The sequence below is a fragment of the Bombus vosnesenskii genome, unplaced genomic scaffold (genome assembly GCF_011952255.1).
Source record: "Bombus vosnesenskii isolate JDL3184/JDL3185 unplaced genomic scaffold, Bvos_JDL3184-5_v1.1 scf7180000016039, whole genome shotgun sequence".
NCBI lineage: Eukaryota > Metazoa > Arthropoda > Insecta > Hymenoptera > Apidae > Bombus > Bombus vosnesenskii.
Window position 1 is genome coordinate 4,310 of NW_022884254.1, and position 18,582 is coordinate 22,891.

General features: G+C 43.7%; 1 protein-coding gene and 1 long non-coding RNA gene across 2 annotated transcripts; both read left to right on the top strand.

Moving 5' to 3' along the window:
- The first annotated feature begins 651 nt into the window (after positions 1 to 651).
- LOC117241506 lies at positions 652 to 2,045 on the top strand. Its single transcript, XR_004495019.1, has 3 exons — positions 652 to 1,174; positions 1,329 to 1,457; positions 1,705 to 2,045. It is a non-coding gene; the product is annotated as an uncharacterized LOC117241506 (long non-coding RNA).
- Positions 2,046 to 17,272: 15,227 nt separating this feature from the next.
- On the top strand, positions 17,273 to 18,094 carry LOC117241504. The gene has a single exon (XM_033507418.1). It carries the CDS (start codon positions 17,273 to 17,275, stop codon positions 18,092 to 18,094), a length of 822 nt encoding a protein of 273 aa, XP_033363309.1.
- Positions 18,095 to 18,582: the final 488 nt, after the last annotated feature.

Consider the following 18,582-nt stretch of genomic DNA (forward strand, 5'->3'; position numbering starts at 1 on the left):
CGTCAGCCCTTTATAAATATATAATGAACCCAGAACATGTGCCTGTGCCCCTGGTATCGACGCTTGTGATGTTCGTACCGGAACCTTCGCACAATTTCAATTTGTTACGCGTGAACATCGATTCTTCCAAGGGTCACAGCTTTATGCAGCTAAATCCTTTGGAACGATTAAAAAGATACTAATGATATGGTATTTTTTACAAAGATTTAACATATCCATAAAATAGGAAGTTTCGTGCTCTCCTATTTTATATTAATTATAAATTAATAAGTTTTATATGTGTTATTTATAGATCTAATAAATTTTGTATTGGTTTACAGCAGGTGCTCCGGGTATAAACAGACGACAAACGAACAAATAGAAATTCAAACTATTGTCGTTGATTAACTCGCATGGGACTATAAGCTCGAATTGGACTTAAACGTTACGATCGTCGAGAATAATTACTATATGTACCCTGTACGACGGGCAGAGAATCTTAAGTTATTAACGGCCATTCCTTTGTGCATAATTCAGGTTTATTAACAACCTGTAATGGATAATCATCGATGAACTCTTTTTGAATAAAGTTCACATTTATAAAGCAAACACTATAAAATACGACAGGACAATTGTAATGGATAAATAACATTTTATTAGGATATTATAAGAAGCTAAGATATCGAGTTCTAATTGTGAATATCAAGCGCTCGTTGTTCGAGGAGATTACCAATATTTTCTTCCTGCTCCTCTACATGGCGCTACGCGGGACTCGCTTCTGAGCACGTCTTTCTCGTTGGAGGCTTCTTCTATCTTTTCTTTCCCAGTAGAATTTTTGCACAATTCTTTCTCCCTTTTATCATTAAATTACCTCTAATTCTTAACAATCTTTAATCTTTGTCTCTTCTTCCCTATATATATATTTTTGTTTACTTTTCTCCGTAGCGAATTTTGTCTTTCTGACGCGGGATTAGGTTCCTGGACTTAGGGAGTTGCTACACGCCAGCTCCACCATGGCGACGGCATTCACTAGACAGCCTACATAGCCACCTTTCAGCTCACGCTTCGGGACACTTTTTTCGCTGAGATTCTCCGCGATGAGGCATGAAAGCAGAGACCACCGTCTGCGGAGGCATGATTATTCTATTGTTCCTTTTAACGAGTAATCGTTTTACTCGAGTCCTCTTACTAAACCGTAAGTACGAAAGACTATTATACTTAGATAGGTACTTGGTCTCAAGAACCAACTTATTTTGGTCTTTCGATTAAGTTCTTAATTAAATGCTCAATTAGATATTCATAAATATATCTTCATAATATTTCCCTCATCTATTTGTTTGACATTCTAGCAACCTCGTTAAGACGTCCGCCACTTCAACTTCTATCTACAAGTGGCAAAAACTGAAGCTGACCTTCTTCATGGAGAAACATGCCGGAAATGGCATCCGCACGTGTGAATAATTATACTCAGTGTCCAGGTAGTTCTTTCGATCATCCGATAGAAGTTGTTTCTGTTTTTCAGAGTTCGTTCACGCCTCCAGAATGTAAAAATATCCAAGGAAGTACCATTAGGAAGCAATGAAATTCAGAGCTTCTGTGGTTATTCCTTTTTCTGATTGTTTCTTTTCTTTGCCCAAAATGGATGATTTCTATATCAAATTTTTTATTCGTATTTTTTTTAATATTCCTTGAGATTTTCAATCAACTCGATTTCGAATTTTTTAGCACCCGATCTTCTGGTTGACGTCGTTAAGAAAGAGGAACGAGTGCACAGGAAGCATGGTCGGCGTGAGCATGATTAGATCCGGTCTGCCCGATGACCTTGCCAGTGATAATAGCGGTTCGTTAAGGTGGTTGCAGTCTTGGTTTGCTTCTGTTTCGATTTCCAGCGAACTCGTCAGCCGGCATGGCTTCCGAGATGCTCCCCCTGAAACAAGTCGAAGGGAAATAATTAATGGACTCTCTGTTCGATTGTACGTGGATGACAAGCTGACCGTAAAAAGAAATATACAAATACGATTAGAAAATATAATCCGAACCCCTTTCGGTTTGATCTGAAGGTTTCTTTTTCTAGACGGAACCAAAGATTCTTATCTGGTTTATGGTGAGCTAAGGAACTCTTTGAAAACAGCATTTATAACTTTCGAAAAAGAGACAGGTATTTCTTGCGCGAACAATTGAATAATTAATTCGTTCTCTAAATATCCTTATCTGTTGTTCCTAAAATACATAATGATTGGAAGCTTCTTACGGGAAGCGCAATCAGCCGCTGATATCATTGAAGTCGAAACGCCATTAAAACCATATTACGATTCGCATGCGACATGCTCCATTCATGAAAACACAAAAGCAATAAACAAGTACAAATCAACGAAATAAATCCTCCGAGAACGAGACGTTACAGGAATTATACCATTGCGAGGATACAAAAGACTTGCTCATGAGCTACTTCCTTCAAGTAGTCGAGCGGTGTATTTTCCGGTCGTTAACTTCCATATAATGGGATATTAAAGAGTACGGACACAACGCTGCTATTTTTCAACTGTTCATTATCAAATTACGCAGCGGGAATCGTTGCAACGACAAAACTGTAACGACTCGTACCTGCGTATCTTCCATTTAGCTGCGGTAAACGCTGACTTGTCTGCGTTTTTTTTTCACTTCCTCGTTACGGAAACCAGGAAAAGTGATTCACAATACAGTTTCTAACTGTACTTCTCGCGATTCTTTCTTAGAAACAAGCAATTGCTTCTTTTCAATTTCCTAAATCTATAATAAAACAGTCCATTCCTTGAATAGAAATTAACTTTAAAACTTTAGGCGCATACATTGTTCGTATCGTATGTATGTATTTTGATTTGAAAAGAAACGCGGCAAACGCCTTTGAAAAGACGTTAGGTTTTCAACGCCTTAACTAACTTAATTCCAGCGAGTTGTAAATCTGCTGCATCTCCAACATCTGAATATCAATCTTTTACAATGACTTGCTCTCCAATTTATTAAAATTACATCTCTCCCGTTGCACCGACCTTCTTTAAAGGTTCCCGCGGCAGGTTGAACCCGCATCACGTATCTTCCCTCTTCCTTCCACCCCCTGTTCCCTTTCTCTTTCTATCGGACGGGAAGAGCGGGAACGCTTAAAACGCGCGAATCACGCGAGCGCCTCACGATTTGCGAAACATCACGTGAAAATCACCGATCCGATCTCCGTGCGCGCGGTGCACCGTGGGGGTAACGATTAAATCGACAGGATATACTTTATTGGCTATTCCGTTATTACAGGCTGTAGTTGGCGGGGAAATAGTCACTATGGATCGATGAACTCCATTGTAACAACGCACCTTCGAATTGCATCGGAAACGCTTCTGTATTGCGTCCACCGTATAACCTATCATCGTGTGTTTAGGGTAAATCAGTGGATCGGAAGTTACGTTTCTATGTTTCTCGCCTGTCAGTATAACACTGTGCAAGAGATACAGCAAGATCCTAAAATCATTCGAGTACAAGTAGCGTAAAATGGTCGTTTAAATTTCAATAAATTAACTATTCATACGTTAATTATACGCGGTCAGGATTAAGGGGTACGGCGATGGAGAAGATTTTGTTAGCTAGATGTTGAGTAAATAATCGAAGATGATAATTTTATAAATGTTTCGTATTTATGATGATGGAAAAGATTTAATTTGAGTTACGTTACGTTCGAATAAGATAGATTTTTCCAAGAGTGGAGGATTTGTAGAGATAGTGGACGTAATAGTAGTATGATTTAATACTTGATGTGTCTTTTTTTTCTTTGACATATAGGTCACTGTGGGGAGTAATATTGATCTAGATATAACTATCTTTTCTGAGAAGTACGTATATGCTTATGGGACCTATGTTTGGTTAATCATTAGAGCCATTCTTTTGAGAAATTGAATCTCGAAGAATTTGACGATATTTTGCCTTGTTTCAATAGTACATCATTTTAAAGAAACGCCTGCGATTATAGTATATAATTGCACATAGGTATATGCAAAATTGCATTTTCAAATAATTAAATCAAAAATATAGGAATGTATCAATGGGAAGAATATTTGTTAAAGATCTTTCCTTTTTAATCAAATTCGTCCAACAACCCCATTCTCGTCAAACATAAAATGAACGGTGCCTTTCTCAAAGAAACAAGAAGAAAATTGCTGTCGTTCTAAAGTTCTTCTCCATTGCTAAACTACCGTTCGTGTTTCTGGTTACACTCCAATTATTCGATTGTAAGAAGCAAGCAATCCCTCCATCCAAGGGCTAGATATAGTTTCTCGAGTAGTTCTCTTCAATACCGTTATATCGATGAACTCTTTTTGAATAAAGTTCACATTTATAAAGCAAACACAATAAAATACGACAGGACAATTGTAATCGATAAATAACATTTTATTAGGATATTATAAGAAGCTAAGATATCGAGTTCTAATTGTGAATATCAAGCGCTCGTCGTTCGAGGAGATTACCAATATTTTCTTCCTTAACAATATGAATTACGAAGTTTCGATACCGTTTATGACATTAAGATCTCTTGATAAAGTTGTATCGTTAAAATCTTACTGTTCCTAGGGAAAATATATAGTTAATATATATAGTTAAATATATGTCGGAGATGAAAGGACACCGGAACCTTGGGATAGCCCCGCAACATTGCAATCTAAAGTCTACTATAACTGTAACTAAACTATTGTAGTTATTCAACCCGATTGTAATTGTTCGAGAGTCGTGATAATGAGCTTGGGCTCAAGGCGACAATTAGTCGCCGAACGTAGCCGCGGTCAACGGGACGAACTCTCCATCTAACAAAAGCATTGAGTAACCCTATAGCTCTCCTTAAAAAAAAGATTTGTGGCGGCACGTGGCAGTAAACATTCCAACGGTTTCTGTCCCGTGGCTCGCCACACGCAGACCCTATTCTTCGAGTAAGATGATTGCCAGATGTCGATGCGTCTCCGCAGTACATGTTCGGCTAGCCCGAGGGCCCGTTATAAATCTTAAGGTTTAGTTAACTAAAGTCCTTCAAACAGACAAACAGTCTTTGTCCCGACTACGGGAAGATAGGGGAGACATATTTTTCAACGAGCGGCGTCTCCCACTAGCAACTTTCCCTCGAGGGCGGCTAGCATCTTTTTCTAACCACCGATATGGAGATTGACCAATTAGCAGCAACGCCAATTTCCCTTACTTTCTGAACGAAGGCTTCTCTCGACGAATCCGATGATCTCGTATCCTTAGACACACCCCATTATAGTTTTCCTCTGTGGCATCATCGAGACGGGAGATTCATTCTCTCTCGCGATCCCGTCGACTAAAGAGTAACGTCTTTACACTCAGCAATTATTTTCACGTTGTACCAACAAAGAGTCAGACTTAGATTCTGCGAGAACGTCCAACTATCATCCCGTTGGCCGCGGATTCGTTATCGAACTTGAGACCATTGTCACTAGCGCCCAAACGCCGTGGTAGATTGTCGAATCCGTGTTACCCATACTTGCGTCAATAAATCGTATCTTTGTCACACCGCAACGATGGCTACCTTCAATGAAGACTCATCAAACACCAACAGCCCTATCCTCAACGCTACCCCGACATATCTAATAATGCGAGATCAGAACGTTTAGCTTTAAATAAGAATTATGTAACTACAGATCGCACAGGACGACGGTGGCTATGTGGTTACTGTAGCTGACTGCAAACACATAGGTTGGCGGTTGGAATCCATTGCCGACTCGATTTTGACATAAGTGTGTTCAGGATCAGAAGTGAAATGTGATGTGTGTGAGAATGCGTACTTGGGCGACGCAGCTTCTACGTCTTAGGTCTCTCTAGGAAATTACCTCACGAGATGTGAAAAATAAAAATAAAAATGCAATAAAGAAAAAATAAAAAAAGTAAGAAAGAAAAAAAGCCTACCTATGAAAACAACATAGAAAAAACAAAAAAAGGAAAAAGGAAAAAAACTTTCTCCTCATATTCGTAATACTTGTAACACAGCAACGTTGATACTAATCCCGAACAACGAAACGAAGGTCACCTGTTATCAAAATGGTTGTGAAGAAGGATAAGGAAGTGAATATCCGTACTGTCATTGTCTTAGTGTAGTAGTCCAGCTACAGATTCCAGGATTACATCCCCCCGTGGCCCCGTAGTCCATATTTTTTGATAATTCCTACAATAATATTACATAATTATACTTACAGATTTTTATGCCAATTTATCTGCGATAATATGTTTAAAAAAGTAAAATCCCGGTAAAAGACAAAAGGGTAGACATTTGCATTACCTATTAAGTATTATAGAAAAATATTAGAGGAAACATATATATTTTATCGTCCTCTCCAAGGTCGGTGCAGCTGATATATAAAGGGGGTCCTATCCAAGGTCGGTGCTGCTGGTATATAAAGGCGGTCCGATTCCCGGCGGAGCCAGCATCATCCGACCTAGGCAGATCAGTATAGTCGAACATTTAACATTCGAAATTTTTTCGAAAACTTGTAAACCATGGAGATTTTACAAAACACAAACGATCGGTTCCGAGAAGGAGTTCCCGTCCGGGTGGTTCGAGTCGAATCACTTACCACCATGTGGGTTCGTTTGGCTGGATGGCCGAAGATAACCCAAACACTCAATTTGAAGATGATGGAACATCCCGTGGAGTACTTGCCGAAGGCGAAAAGTTTAAGAACAGGCATGCTAGTCGCCGTGCTAGTAGATTTTAAGGAATCTAGCGCTTGGGAAAGAGCCATCCTTTTACAAAGGACCATGACTGGCTACATCGTCTTTCTAATCGATTGGGGGTTAGAAAGCGAGCAATGTCTCGATTCAATACGGCTGCTGCCCCGTAAATTGGCAAAAATGGCACCGTGGGCTAGAAAAATCGTCCTGCCAGGTGTACGAGAACAACCGATCCAAGGGAAGAGACATCGAGTGGCCCAATTCACCATGTTGAGACGGACAGGGAGCCTAGTCAACATCGATCCTTCTCCAGGAGAATCAATAACTGCAAGGTTGCTGCTGGACCGAGAGCCGGGAGAATCCGCAAGAGATATGGCAGCATACTGGCTGGAGTTGGGATACCTCGTTCCCGAATAATCGCTACTATTGCCAGACTCTTTTTTTCTAAGTATAATAATTCTTGTATGTATGGTTGTATGTACGGTTTTATGTGGATATTTGTATTTTTTTTATACATATTACTACTGAATTGTATATTCTTAGTCAAGTATGGTTTTGTATGTCTGGTTTTGTATGTATGGTTTCGTATGTATGATTGTATGTACAGTTTTATGTGAATATTTGTATTTTTCTATATATATTAGTACTGAATTGTATATTCTTAGTCAAGACTGTAGGTGAATAAAAACTAATGAAAGCTTAAAAACTTGTCAACGCTCTCTTATCGCTCCTTCTCATTCACACAAGTCCTACAATACTAAATTTAATGTTCAGCTGTACGAATTGCAAGTAAAAAAAAATAAAAAATAAAGAATAAAATAAAAGTACGAAATACAAAAAAAAAGAATAAAAGAATAAAATAAAATAAAAAAAGGAATAAAAGAAATAAAATAAAATAAAATAAAAAAAACGACGACTAGCACTCACGAGTGATATCAAGTCGGTGAAACAATTCCAAAAAGAAATGAAGCCTTTCCTCTACGAGGAGAGGCGTACGTCTCCGCCACGGTGGCCATCATCGGGCCCCGGAAATAAACGAAGCAGGTCACCCACCCCACGGGACAAGTGCCGCCACTGCGGTGCTTATGGACATACGATATCTGAATGCCGCAAGAAGAAGATGAGGTTGGAATCGAAGGAGGACCCCCGACGCCTGCGGGAAAGCCGACCGGCCGCATCGCCAAAAACATCGTGCTTCAAATGCCATAAGCCGGGACACATCGCGCCGCGTTGCCCTCTGCTGCGAGAAGGGAAACGTCGTTCCGAGGGAGAGCATCGTGTCGATGCCTGTGTCACAGACGAAATTCGAGCAGCTGTATATAACAAACCGAAATTCCGAACGCCTTATCACGTGTGACCGTCCGGTCAGCATCCGTTCTCAGCCGCCTGTGTGGCATTCGATCACTCCAGCCGTTCTCCGAATTTTACACTAAGCATAAACAAAACCTTCTCCCACTCCAACGAATGGAAGAATATAAATGCTCCCTTCAAAATCATCCAGTCAGTCTAATAAAAAATTCTTAACTAATCCAAGTATCGAAAGTGTATCATCGCGAACCGAAAAAATTGTATAAATTGAGTCAAAAATAAAAAGAACTTTATCTCCTTTTCGGAAATTAACAAGTTCCTTATTTTTACCTTAATTTTACACGACACCTGCGTGGTGGAAGCCCCCACCGGTAGATTAAATCAGCAGGGTGAGTAGTTCCCATTCTATTCCGATTCTGGAGCCGAGTGCTCGCTAATTAAAGAATCCGCAGCCTCGAAATTGTCCGGCAAAAGAACGACTCACGTAGTAGCACTGCGAGGACAGTGACCCGAGCGATATGAGTACCCCGACCTCCGACGAGGGTCATTAACCCAACGCCAGGAAGCTGAAGCGGTCGTGTATTCACATGCACTGCCAGCGGCAACGCCAGGAAGCTGAAGCGGTCGTGTATTCACATGCACTGCTAGCGGCAACGCCAGGAAGCTAAAGCGGTCGTGTATTCACATGCACTGCTAGCGGCAACGCCATGAAACTGAAGCGGTCGTGTACTCGCGCGCACTGCCAGCTGCAATGTTACGAACCTCAATCGGTCGTGTATTCGCACGCACTACCAGTGAAACTCTGTGCAGTCGTGCAATCTACAAAATCAAAATTCATCTGGGTGCAAAATCGCAAATAGTCCGTCACGCCACTCCGATCCGACTGATAAACCACAGGATGCAACTAATGTTTCGAATACTAATCATGATGTTAATAATTCTGTCCTTTTATTGTCGTTACCGAAACCTCGAGCAAAATCCTGTTGTCGAACTGGACCCTTGGTTTATTTGACATTTGATTAAGTTGTAAATAATGTTGATTGTACCGAATCTAATGTTAGGAAAACCCAATATTTTAGCTACACCCGAGGACGTGCGATAGTCAGAATGGCCGTGTCGGAGGTAAGAGGACACCGGTGCCTTCCCTTTGAAACCTCGGGAGGATCCATAGGGGCATTGCAGTTGGAGTCTACAGTTGTAATTAAGCGATTTGCCGTCATTCTGCCCAGTTGTATTTGTTTGAGACTTGTGACAATGAGCTTGGGCTCAAGGCGACAATTAGTCGCCGAACGTAGCCGCGGTCAACGGGACGAACTCTCCATCTAACAAAAGCATTGAGTAACCCTATAGCTCTCCTTAAAAAAAAGATTTGTGGCGGCACGTGGCAGTAAACATTCCAACGGTTTCTGTCCCGTAGCTCGCCAAACGCAGATCCTATTCTCCGGGCAAGATGTTTACCAGATGCCTACGCGTCTCCGCAGTACGTGGTCGGCTAGCCCGAGGACGGTTATAAACACTAATATCTAGTTATCTAAAATCCTTCAACAGATAAACAGTCTTCGTCCCAGTTACAGGAAGACAGGAGAGACCTATTTTTCCACGAACGACGTCTCCCACTAGCAACCTTCCCTCGAGGGCGGCTAGCATCCTTTTCTAACTACCGATATGGAGATTGGCCAATTAGCAGCAACGTCAATTTCCCTTATTTTCCGAACGTAGGATATCCCCGACGAATCCGATGATCTCGTGTCCTTAGACACAACCCATCATAGTTTTCCTCTGAGGTATCACCGGGACGGAAGGTCATTCTCTCTTGCGATCTCATCGACAAAAAGATTAACGCCTTAGGGTCAGCGAATATTAATAAAGAATCCGACTTAGATTTTTTGCTAGTGCGTACGACTACCATCCCGTTGTGCGCGGATTGAACCTAGGACCATTGTCATTAGTTTCTCGAGTATCTAATTACCACGGTTACTTGTCCGGTTCTATGGTAATCGTATTTGCACTAGCCAATGTCTTCTCTATTGCATAACGACGACGTGTAATCCAAACGAAGATTCGCTTCACGCCCCTAACCCTAATTCTAATGTAAACCCTACATATATATATATATCTATAACATATAGGTTGGCGGTTCGAATCCATTCCCTTGTCACAAGTAGTCTGGTTTCCTGGTGACGGGTACTTTCCTCAGATATAGCATCTATACAGCACCCGGGCAACCCTAGAAGCCATCGGATTTGGGATACGCCCAACCAGCGCACACGGTACCGAGTACCTTATGTTACCTCGATTAGTTAGGCCTGCAGGAGGCTTTCACTCGTCTCAGGTCGAACGGGGCATTTTCCAAGCCCTGCCGTCTTCTCGGGACGGTATCTGGAGCAGGTGGGACGCTGCTCACCCGCCGAATTCGGAGGAACCAAGTCCCCCTTAAATCGGCCCTCTTGCCAGCATTTGGCGACAACCACTGCCACCACGAATCCATACCCATAATTGGCCGTTCGCTACGCCCTCTGGGCTAACACTCGGCCGACCGTGGTACCGTTCATTGTCAACGGTGGGACCGCGCCTGGAGATGTACCGCCACGTCTCTGCTGCACGGTTATCCTGCTAATCGTGCAGACAGACCCAGATGAGACTCACGTATGCGGCAACCTTCTTTGCGGTGTATATGGGGACTCACGTAAGCGGGACGCTTGCCCCGACGGTCCTCCCTGGCTGCGGGAACGTGGGTTTGCCAGCCCCCATAGACTCGCATAAGCGAATCCTCCCTGCGGGAACATTCCCTTGTCACAGGTGAAATTCGGGCAGCCATATGATAAACCAAAATTCCGAGCGCGTTATTACGTGTGACCGTCCGGTCAGCACCCGTCCTCAGCCGCCTGCGTGGTATTCGGTCACTCCAGCCGTTCTCCGAAATATATGATAAGTACAAGCAAAGCCTTCTCCCACTCCAACGAAAAAAAGAATATAAGTGCTCCCTTCAAAATCATCCAGTCAGTCAAAAAATTCTTAACTCATCCAAGTATCGAAAGTGTATCATTGCGAACCGAAAATAATATTGTACAAATTGAGTAAAAATAAAAAGAACTCGATCTCCTGTTCGGAAATTGACAAGTTTCTTATTTTTATCTTAATTTTACGCGACACCCTCCTGGATTTTGACATAAGTGTGTTCAGGATCGGAAGTAAAATGTGATGTGTGTGAGAATCCGTACTTGGGCGACGCAGCTTCTACGTCTTAGGTCTCTCCCGAGATGTGAAAAATAAAAATAAAAATAAAATAAAGAAAAAATAAAAAAAAGTAAAAAAAGAAAAAAAGCCTACCTATGAAAACAACATTGAAAAAATGTGAAAAATAAAACAAAGCTTACCTATGAAAACAACATAGAAAAAACAAAAAAGGAAAAAAATTCTTCCTCCTCATATTCGTAATACTTGTAACACAGCAACATTGATACAAACTCCGAACAACGAAACGAAGGTCACCTGCCATCGAAATGGTTGTGAAGAAGAATAAGGTTGTGAATATCCGTACTGCCGTTGCCTTAATGTAGCAGTCCAGTTACAGATTCCAGGTTTACATCCCCCTGGGGCCCCGTAGTCCATATTTTTTGATAATTCTTACAATAATATTTTATAATTAGACTTACAGATTTTTATGCAAATTTATCTGCGATAATATATTTAAAAAAGTAGAATCCCGGTAAAAGACAAAAGGGTAGACAATTGCATTACCTGTTGTTACGCCACGAGGCTGACCACAGGCTGTATTTTCTAACCGTCGCTCGCGGTCCTACAGAGTCGCAGGCAAACCGTCTTATCTGCCCGCCGGATCATTTACATGTATCGACGAGAGCATAGTTGTCGCCAAGCAGCGAGCTCTAGAAACGTCGATTTTTGACCGTTACGTTTCTCGCACAAGAAGAGTCATACGTGATCGTAGGCGCGAGCGGTGGCGTGGCCCGAGCATAGTGGGGGTCGTCTTCCAAATGAGACAAAGGAATAATCGAAGGGCGATCATTTTCTTCTGACGAGTCAAACATGGCACTTCGACAAATGTGACGAGCAAACGAATTTATCCAGAGATATCGCAAAGTCGAGTCAAATTACTGTAACATATTCATCATATTATTATAAAATATATCACTCTATGTTAACCTGTTAATACAGTGTTACATTTATTAAACCACCTCTGTTGTCTTAACCGAAACAGGGGAACGACTATTTCGCGGCGTCGATTAACATAATCGTAGCGAGAATTTACGCCTCTTGCTGACGCGTTTTCCTAGCGACCTAGTCTCTCCCCGCGAACAGTCGTAACAAATATTAAGTATTATAGAAAAATATTAAAGGAAGCATATATATTTCGTCGTATTACGTGCAAATTTGTCACAAGTGCGTAAAATACCGCAGTCTATTTACATAATAAAATTAATAATTCTTATGTGTCATAAGTTAAATTTTCTTTACCATTTCCTCCAGAACTTCTTGTCCCCTCAGAATATTGCCTAACGTTGTGTCTAAAGATTACGAAGTACAACGCGTCTACTGAGTGGCCCGCTCGAGCTGAAAAGAGCTTCCGCGAGTCGTCTCGCGCCTTAGCTGACTCCGAAATGTTAGTGCATCTGATTCCAGGTGCGCGCGTTAGGCTCGCGGTCGACACGTCCGATAACGCCACAGGTGAGGTACATCAACTGCGCGTCAACGATACCTGGCAGCCCCTAGGTTTCATGACGAAATCGCTATCCCCCGCGTACGATCCTGAGTTTCTAACGATGTACGCGGCGGTGAAACGATTCAGGCACACCGACGAAGGGAGAGATTTCGGGATCTACACGGATAACAAACCCCTAGTATACGCGTTTGATCAGAATCCCGATAAGTGTTCGCCGAGGCAATTTCGTCATCTGGACTACGTCGGACAATTTACGACCGATATTCGACACTTAAAAGGGATAGATAGTCGATATCAGTCGATAATCAAACGCAAGCCGCAGCGCAAGAGAACGATACCGAGCTGCGCGAGATCATTAGGTCCGCCTTTAGTGCGCAGAAATTAAGAAAGGGACAAATTCCCGATCAAGATGTCGGAATATATTGTGATCTTTCGACCGAAGACCTGAGACCATTCGTATCGGAACCGTTACGACGCACAGTGTTTCGATCGCTGCATGAACTTTTCCATCCCTGGTTGCGCGCCACGCAAAAACTGGCGACGACGCATTTTGTCTGGCCATAAATAAACAAAAATAGTGGAATGTGAACGCGGCAGTGCATACTATTCCAGCGCAATAAAGTCACCAGGCAAGTATCCTCACCAGGTGGAACGTTCAAATCGATAGCAGGTCGGTTGGAACATATACACTTAGACATTATCGTGATGCAATACTCGCTAGGCACCGATATTGTCTAACGTGCATCGAACGTTTTTCGCGTTGTCCTGATGCCGTTCCCATTGCCGATATGGAAGCCCCCACCGTGGCCTCGGCCCTCCTTTCGACTTGGATTTTTCGTTACGGCGGTCCCTTGAAAATAACAACTAATCAAGGACGACAATTCGAATCGTGTTTGTTTGAAGAGTTATGCCGTGTGCTCGGCATCACGCACTTACGCAGGTCGTCCTATCATCCCGCCTCTTGTGGGATGGTAGAGCGCTTACATAGACAACATAAAGCGGCGATCAAGTGGTACGACACGTGCAAATCGTACTATTGGGCATTCGAACCGTGATAAAGGAGGACCTAGACGCAACGGCAGCTGAAATGATCTACGGCACCGGCATACGATTGCCGCCGGAGTTCTTTTTGCAAACCAATCAGCGAGCCAATCCGGAATTCGCGAACCTGCTTAAAGAACGGATGGGGAAGGTCAGACCACAGCACATTACACGACCTGGCGGAAGAAAGATATTCGTTTTCCGCGATTTGGATCCTTCGCCGTACGTATTTTGATGACTTGTCCCGATTACAATCCCTTCGCGGCCGCCTTAAGAACGGGCCGTTTAAAGTAACGCAAAGAGGCGAAAAGAAGTACACATTCGAAGTCAACAATCGCGACGTAACGATTTTCCGTAGACAGGCTAAAGCCAGCCTTTGTAGTACCGGAGGACCTCGAAGAGGAATCGACCAAAACCCTTAACGTGCTTATTCCTGTAGAACACACGAACGAAAACATTAGCAATAGGTTCGTTACGCGGTCTCGTCGAAGAGTCCGTCTTCCCTATTGACTACAGGTAAGTTTCGGTTATGCATCGTTAATTATCGGACGCGGGGTATACTACGAAAATATTAAAAACAGCGACGGTCGATGTAAACACGTGATGAACATATCACATTAAAAACGTATTCACTGCTTTTGGGGGGGGGTGATATAGCGGCACATGAGTCAGAGGACAATTCAAATCGTGTTGTTGTTTTGCCTCGGAGTATCGAGATCGTAAGGATACAAGTAATGTAGGAACAAATATACTCCGGGCAAAACAACGTCGCCGCTACGACGAACAAAGACGAATTTGCATCATCCGACTTCACCCCCGACCAGTATAAACAAACCGACGCAACCGAAAGAGTACAGTATGTTCGAGAATCTACGACTATCAACGAGCGATCTACCGAGTTACGTGACAATCATTTATCGAGTTTTCATCCGCAATTTTATTTTGCGATTTATACTTTGTATCAAGGACTCAGCGATTATAGGCCGTACTTTAATTTATTATTTTAAATAAAGTTTTAAGTACAGTCAAATCTCGCGTTATTCGTATCATCGAGTTTGATTTTCTTCAAGAAAGTAGTAATTACTGGAAAATGTTGAGATTTCTTATTCGAATCTTTCGAACAAATTAGACGAAGCTGATCCATAAAAAGAAAACTGCACAGATTTAACAAAGGAAGAAAAGCGACTACAGTCGCGTAACATAGATTCTAGCAGTCTACCGGCAGCAATCCGATGAGCTAATCGGGCTTGGTGATCTAGTGGTCGAGTAATGGTACCAAGGAGAAAGTAGTTGAGAATAGTTGGAAAGATACAGTTATACTGCCACGTCCCGCGCTGCGCACGCGCCGTAACGTAGACTGAAACTACCAATTGCGCGAGTGAGCGTTCCAATTTGAAATTTAAATAAACCTTAACAATTTGTATAGAAACCAAATTCGAGCCGCACAACCCCCACGGAATAACCCGTCACATGACGACCCCTCCACGGTAGACCTAAATACAAATAAGCGTAGCGACATAGAAGAGGGAGAAATAATTCCTCAGTTCGTAGTAGTTAATTCCTCAGTTCTGTGTGATTAGTTCCTCAGTTCTTGGTGATTAATTCCTTGGTTCTTGCCGATCAGTTCCCCAATTCTTGGCAAGTTACTGTTACTGTGAAGCTGCATGCCATTTCTAGACGAGTATGTCGCAGAAACTGATCAGCAATCGAAAATATATCAACCGCATTCCTCCAACTGGAACAAAGCCTTTCTTAATACAATAACTGATCTGTCTTGGAGACCCCTATAACAAATTATTAACGTATGTATGGGCCCTTTCAAAAGTAAAAAAAAGCGGACAAACAAAATAGTTGAAGGCGTTGACGGACATGAAGAGTATAATGCGCTTCGAATTGCCAACGTACCTCTAATTGCGATGAATTGAATATTTTAGCCTAAATATGAATCCTGCATATACATTGGATTTGAATCTGACCAGAGTTGATATAGCGTAAACTGGCCAACGAGCTCAGTAATTGGTAGAAAATGTGCAGTACAACACACATCGAAGTGTCGATATATCTGGAATAGAAACTGTCAGACGCTCAATTGAATATTTAAGACAGAATCTGCAAAACAGCAATAACGCGGTATTTGACAGGGTCCAGAGTGGACATAGCCCAAACCGATCGATATGCGCAGTAGTTGGCAGCAAATGTGGAGTATAATCCGCATCGTATGGTCGACATACCAGTAATAATAGCGGAGATACGTTTAATTGAGTACTTAAGGCTAAATATGTTAAACTGCAATTACGATGGATTTGACAGGATGCAGAGTTGACATTGCGTAATCCGGTTGATGTGCGCTGTATTTGGCAGCAAATGTGGAGTATAACGCGCATCGTATTGTCGACATATGTCCAATATATATGGTGATCTGTTCAATTGAATATTTCCGGCAGAATCTCCTAAACGGTAATTACGCTTTCTTTAACAGGTTCCAGACTTGGCATAGCGCGGAGAGGGTGTGGTAACTGGAGCAGACACGGAGAGGACGGAGCCGCGAGCTTACCCGAAATCTCCGGAAAACTGGAGAATTCAGGTAAGGAAAGTAACCAGAGTGAAGGACTAGCGCCCGTGAATGCAAAGCGGGTGTAAGAACCCACGAAATCTGGTGTAGAAGGGCGCTAAAGGCGGAGGTAAACCGAGTGCGAGGTTAGGACGAAGGGGTAGCCATATTGGGACGCGTGACAACTGCGCCTCCACACGAGCTACCCGAGGAACCACACAGACGCAGCCATATTGACACGTGCGTCAAAGCGCGCCGCGCGGGCCATTTGAAAGCGGCAGCGTCTAATGGAGCAGCAAGTGCGAAGGAAGCGGCCATATTTGCGCCCAATGGCGAAAAAAGACGCAACGGTGGCGAAAGATAAGCAGGTAGGGGAAACCGTCGGAGGAAGGGGCGAAGCGGAGCTGGTTGCTGAGCCGTCACATGTCAGCACCAGGAGCATGACGAGGGCGGCCCTGACAAAAGAGGGGCCCTCCCACTCCACACTGGACACGGAGAACCCGCAGTCCAAAGAAACGACAGAGGAAGAGGACCTAGCCCAAGAGATGAGAACCGCTATTATGGCAGACATAGGAGCGGAACTGATTCGTCGGGCCGCAGAGATGACCAAGGTTGTCGAGACATCTCGCAATCTTAAGAGTACGCAGGAGGAAACGTTGAAGGAAGTGGCGAGGTCTATCACCGCGGGCACAACGGAGCTACTGAGGAGAATAGACCCCGCCATCGTCGCCCTCGCTATAGCGCAAAGACGCATAACGACATTAGAGGCGGAGAACGAGGCGCTCAAAAAAGAGCTGGCCATGCGTCCCCCCGCAGAGAAGGGCAGCGACAAGGCGCGTTTCGCCGCAATCGAACATGAGCTAGATAAGACCCTCGCTGCACCGGCTAGAGGAACGCCTCCAGAACATGGAAAGGATGGAAGAAAAGGAGGTCGCGCCGGACGAGAGCACAAGAAGGGCTGAGAGCGGAGCCCCAAACGCTCCATCGACCAAGGGAGGAAAAGCGGCTGCCACGGAATGGCAGACCGCCGGAAAGCAAAAAAGAAGAAGAATATCAGAAAGAGGAAGGGGGCAGAGAAGAAACACTCGGCCAAACCAACCTCCGGGACGATCACCCTGACAGACAAATCGGGACAATCCTGCGCGGAGATTCTGGCTGCGGCCAGGAACAGCGTCTCCCTGGCTGAGGTCGGCATCAGCACGATGAGGACGCGAAAGACCATCACTGGAGGCGTCATTCTAGAGGTCCCCGAGGATCAGGAGAGAAAGAAGGCCGCAGCGCTCGCAGCATGCCTAACGCGGGCTCTGGATCCGAACAAGGTCCGCGTGGTGACACCCTTCCGAGCCGCCGAAGCAGGGGAGTCAATGATAGACGTATCAGCCACCAAGGAGGAAATCCGGAACCCCCTGACGAAGGAGAGCGGCTGCAAGCCGGAGGACGTCCGACTGGGAGAAATCCGCCCCGCCCGAAACGGTCTTGGATCTGTGTGGATACGAGGCCCGGCCGGTGCAGTGAGGAAACTGGCCCAGGCTGGCAAGGTGGCCATAGGGTGTTCAACGGCGAGGGTCGAAGCCATCGCGCGAAAACCTCTACAGTGCTACAGGTGCCTGGAGATCGGGCACGTAAGGAAGTCCTGCACCGCCAAGGAAGACAAGGGGCACCTATGCTTCAGATACGGCAAACCAGGGCACCAAGCGAAAGCATGCACTGTCGCGAGGCCGAAATGCCTATCCTGCGAGGCGCTTGGAGCACCATCCGGGCAGAGGATGGGTGGACCGGCCTGCCCCCCCCCCGAAGAAAGGAACCCAGATCCGCACGCAGGCTGTGTTACCCAATAACTGAAAAATCCCAAAGTCAACGTCGCCTGTCTACTGTTTATGGCCTGACTTCGTCGCAGTCTTTTGTCTACGCTCTGTCGATGGCTTCAGTGCTTGAGAAAACTAAAAAGACCAGATGTAGAGTTTTCTTAGAAGTGGTAAGCACTTCAACACCCTCCCTAAAACTCTACATCCCTACGAACAATTATCTCAAATTTACAAATTATCTCTTAATATTTTTCTCACTCTTGTCGTAAATAACTGAAACTTAATTTGTCAATGCCTTCTCAAGTACATTTGCCAGCCGCCTTTCTCTTTTCCATACAAATTAATTTATTACAAAAAAAACTAGAAGACTAAACAGATCATGTGGAGTTTTTCCTTTTTTTTTTTTTTTTGAGAAGTAATAATCACTTCGACACCCTGCCTAAAAACTCTACATGTTTACAAACAACTACCTCTTAATATCCTTTTTACTTTTCAAGCCTAACTTTTTTCTTAAATATTCA

Coding starts and splice junctions, on each gene's coding strand:
- LOC117241504 (XM_033507418.1), top strand. CDS start 17,273: ATGGCAGACCGCCGGAAAGCAAAAAAGAAGAAGAATATCAGAAAGAGG.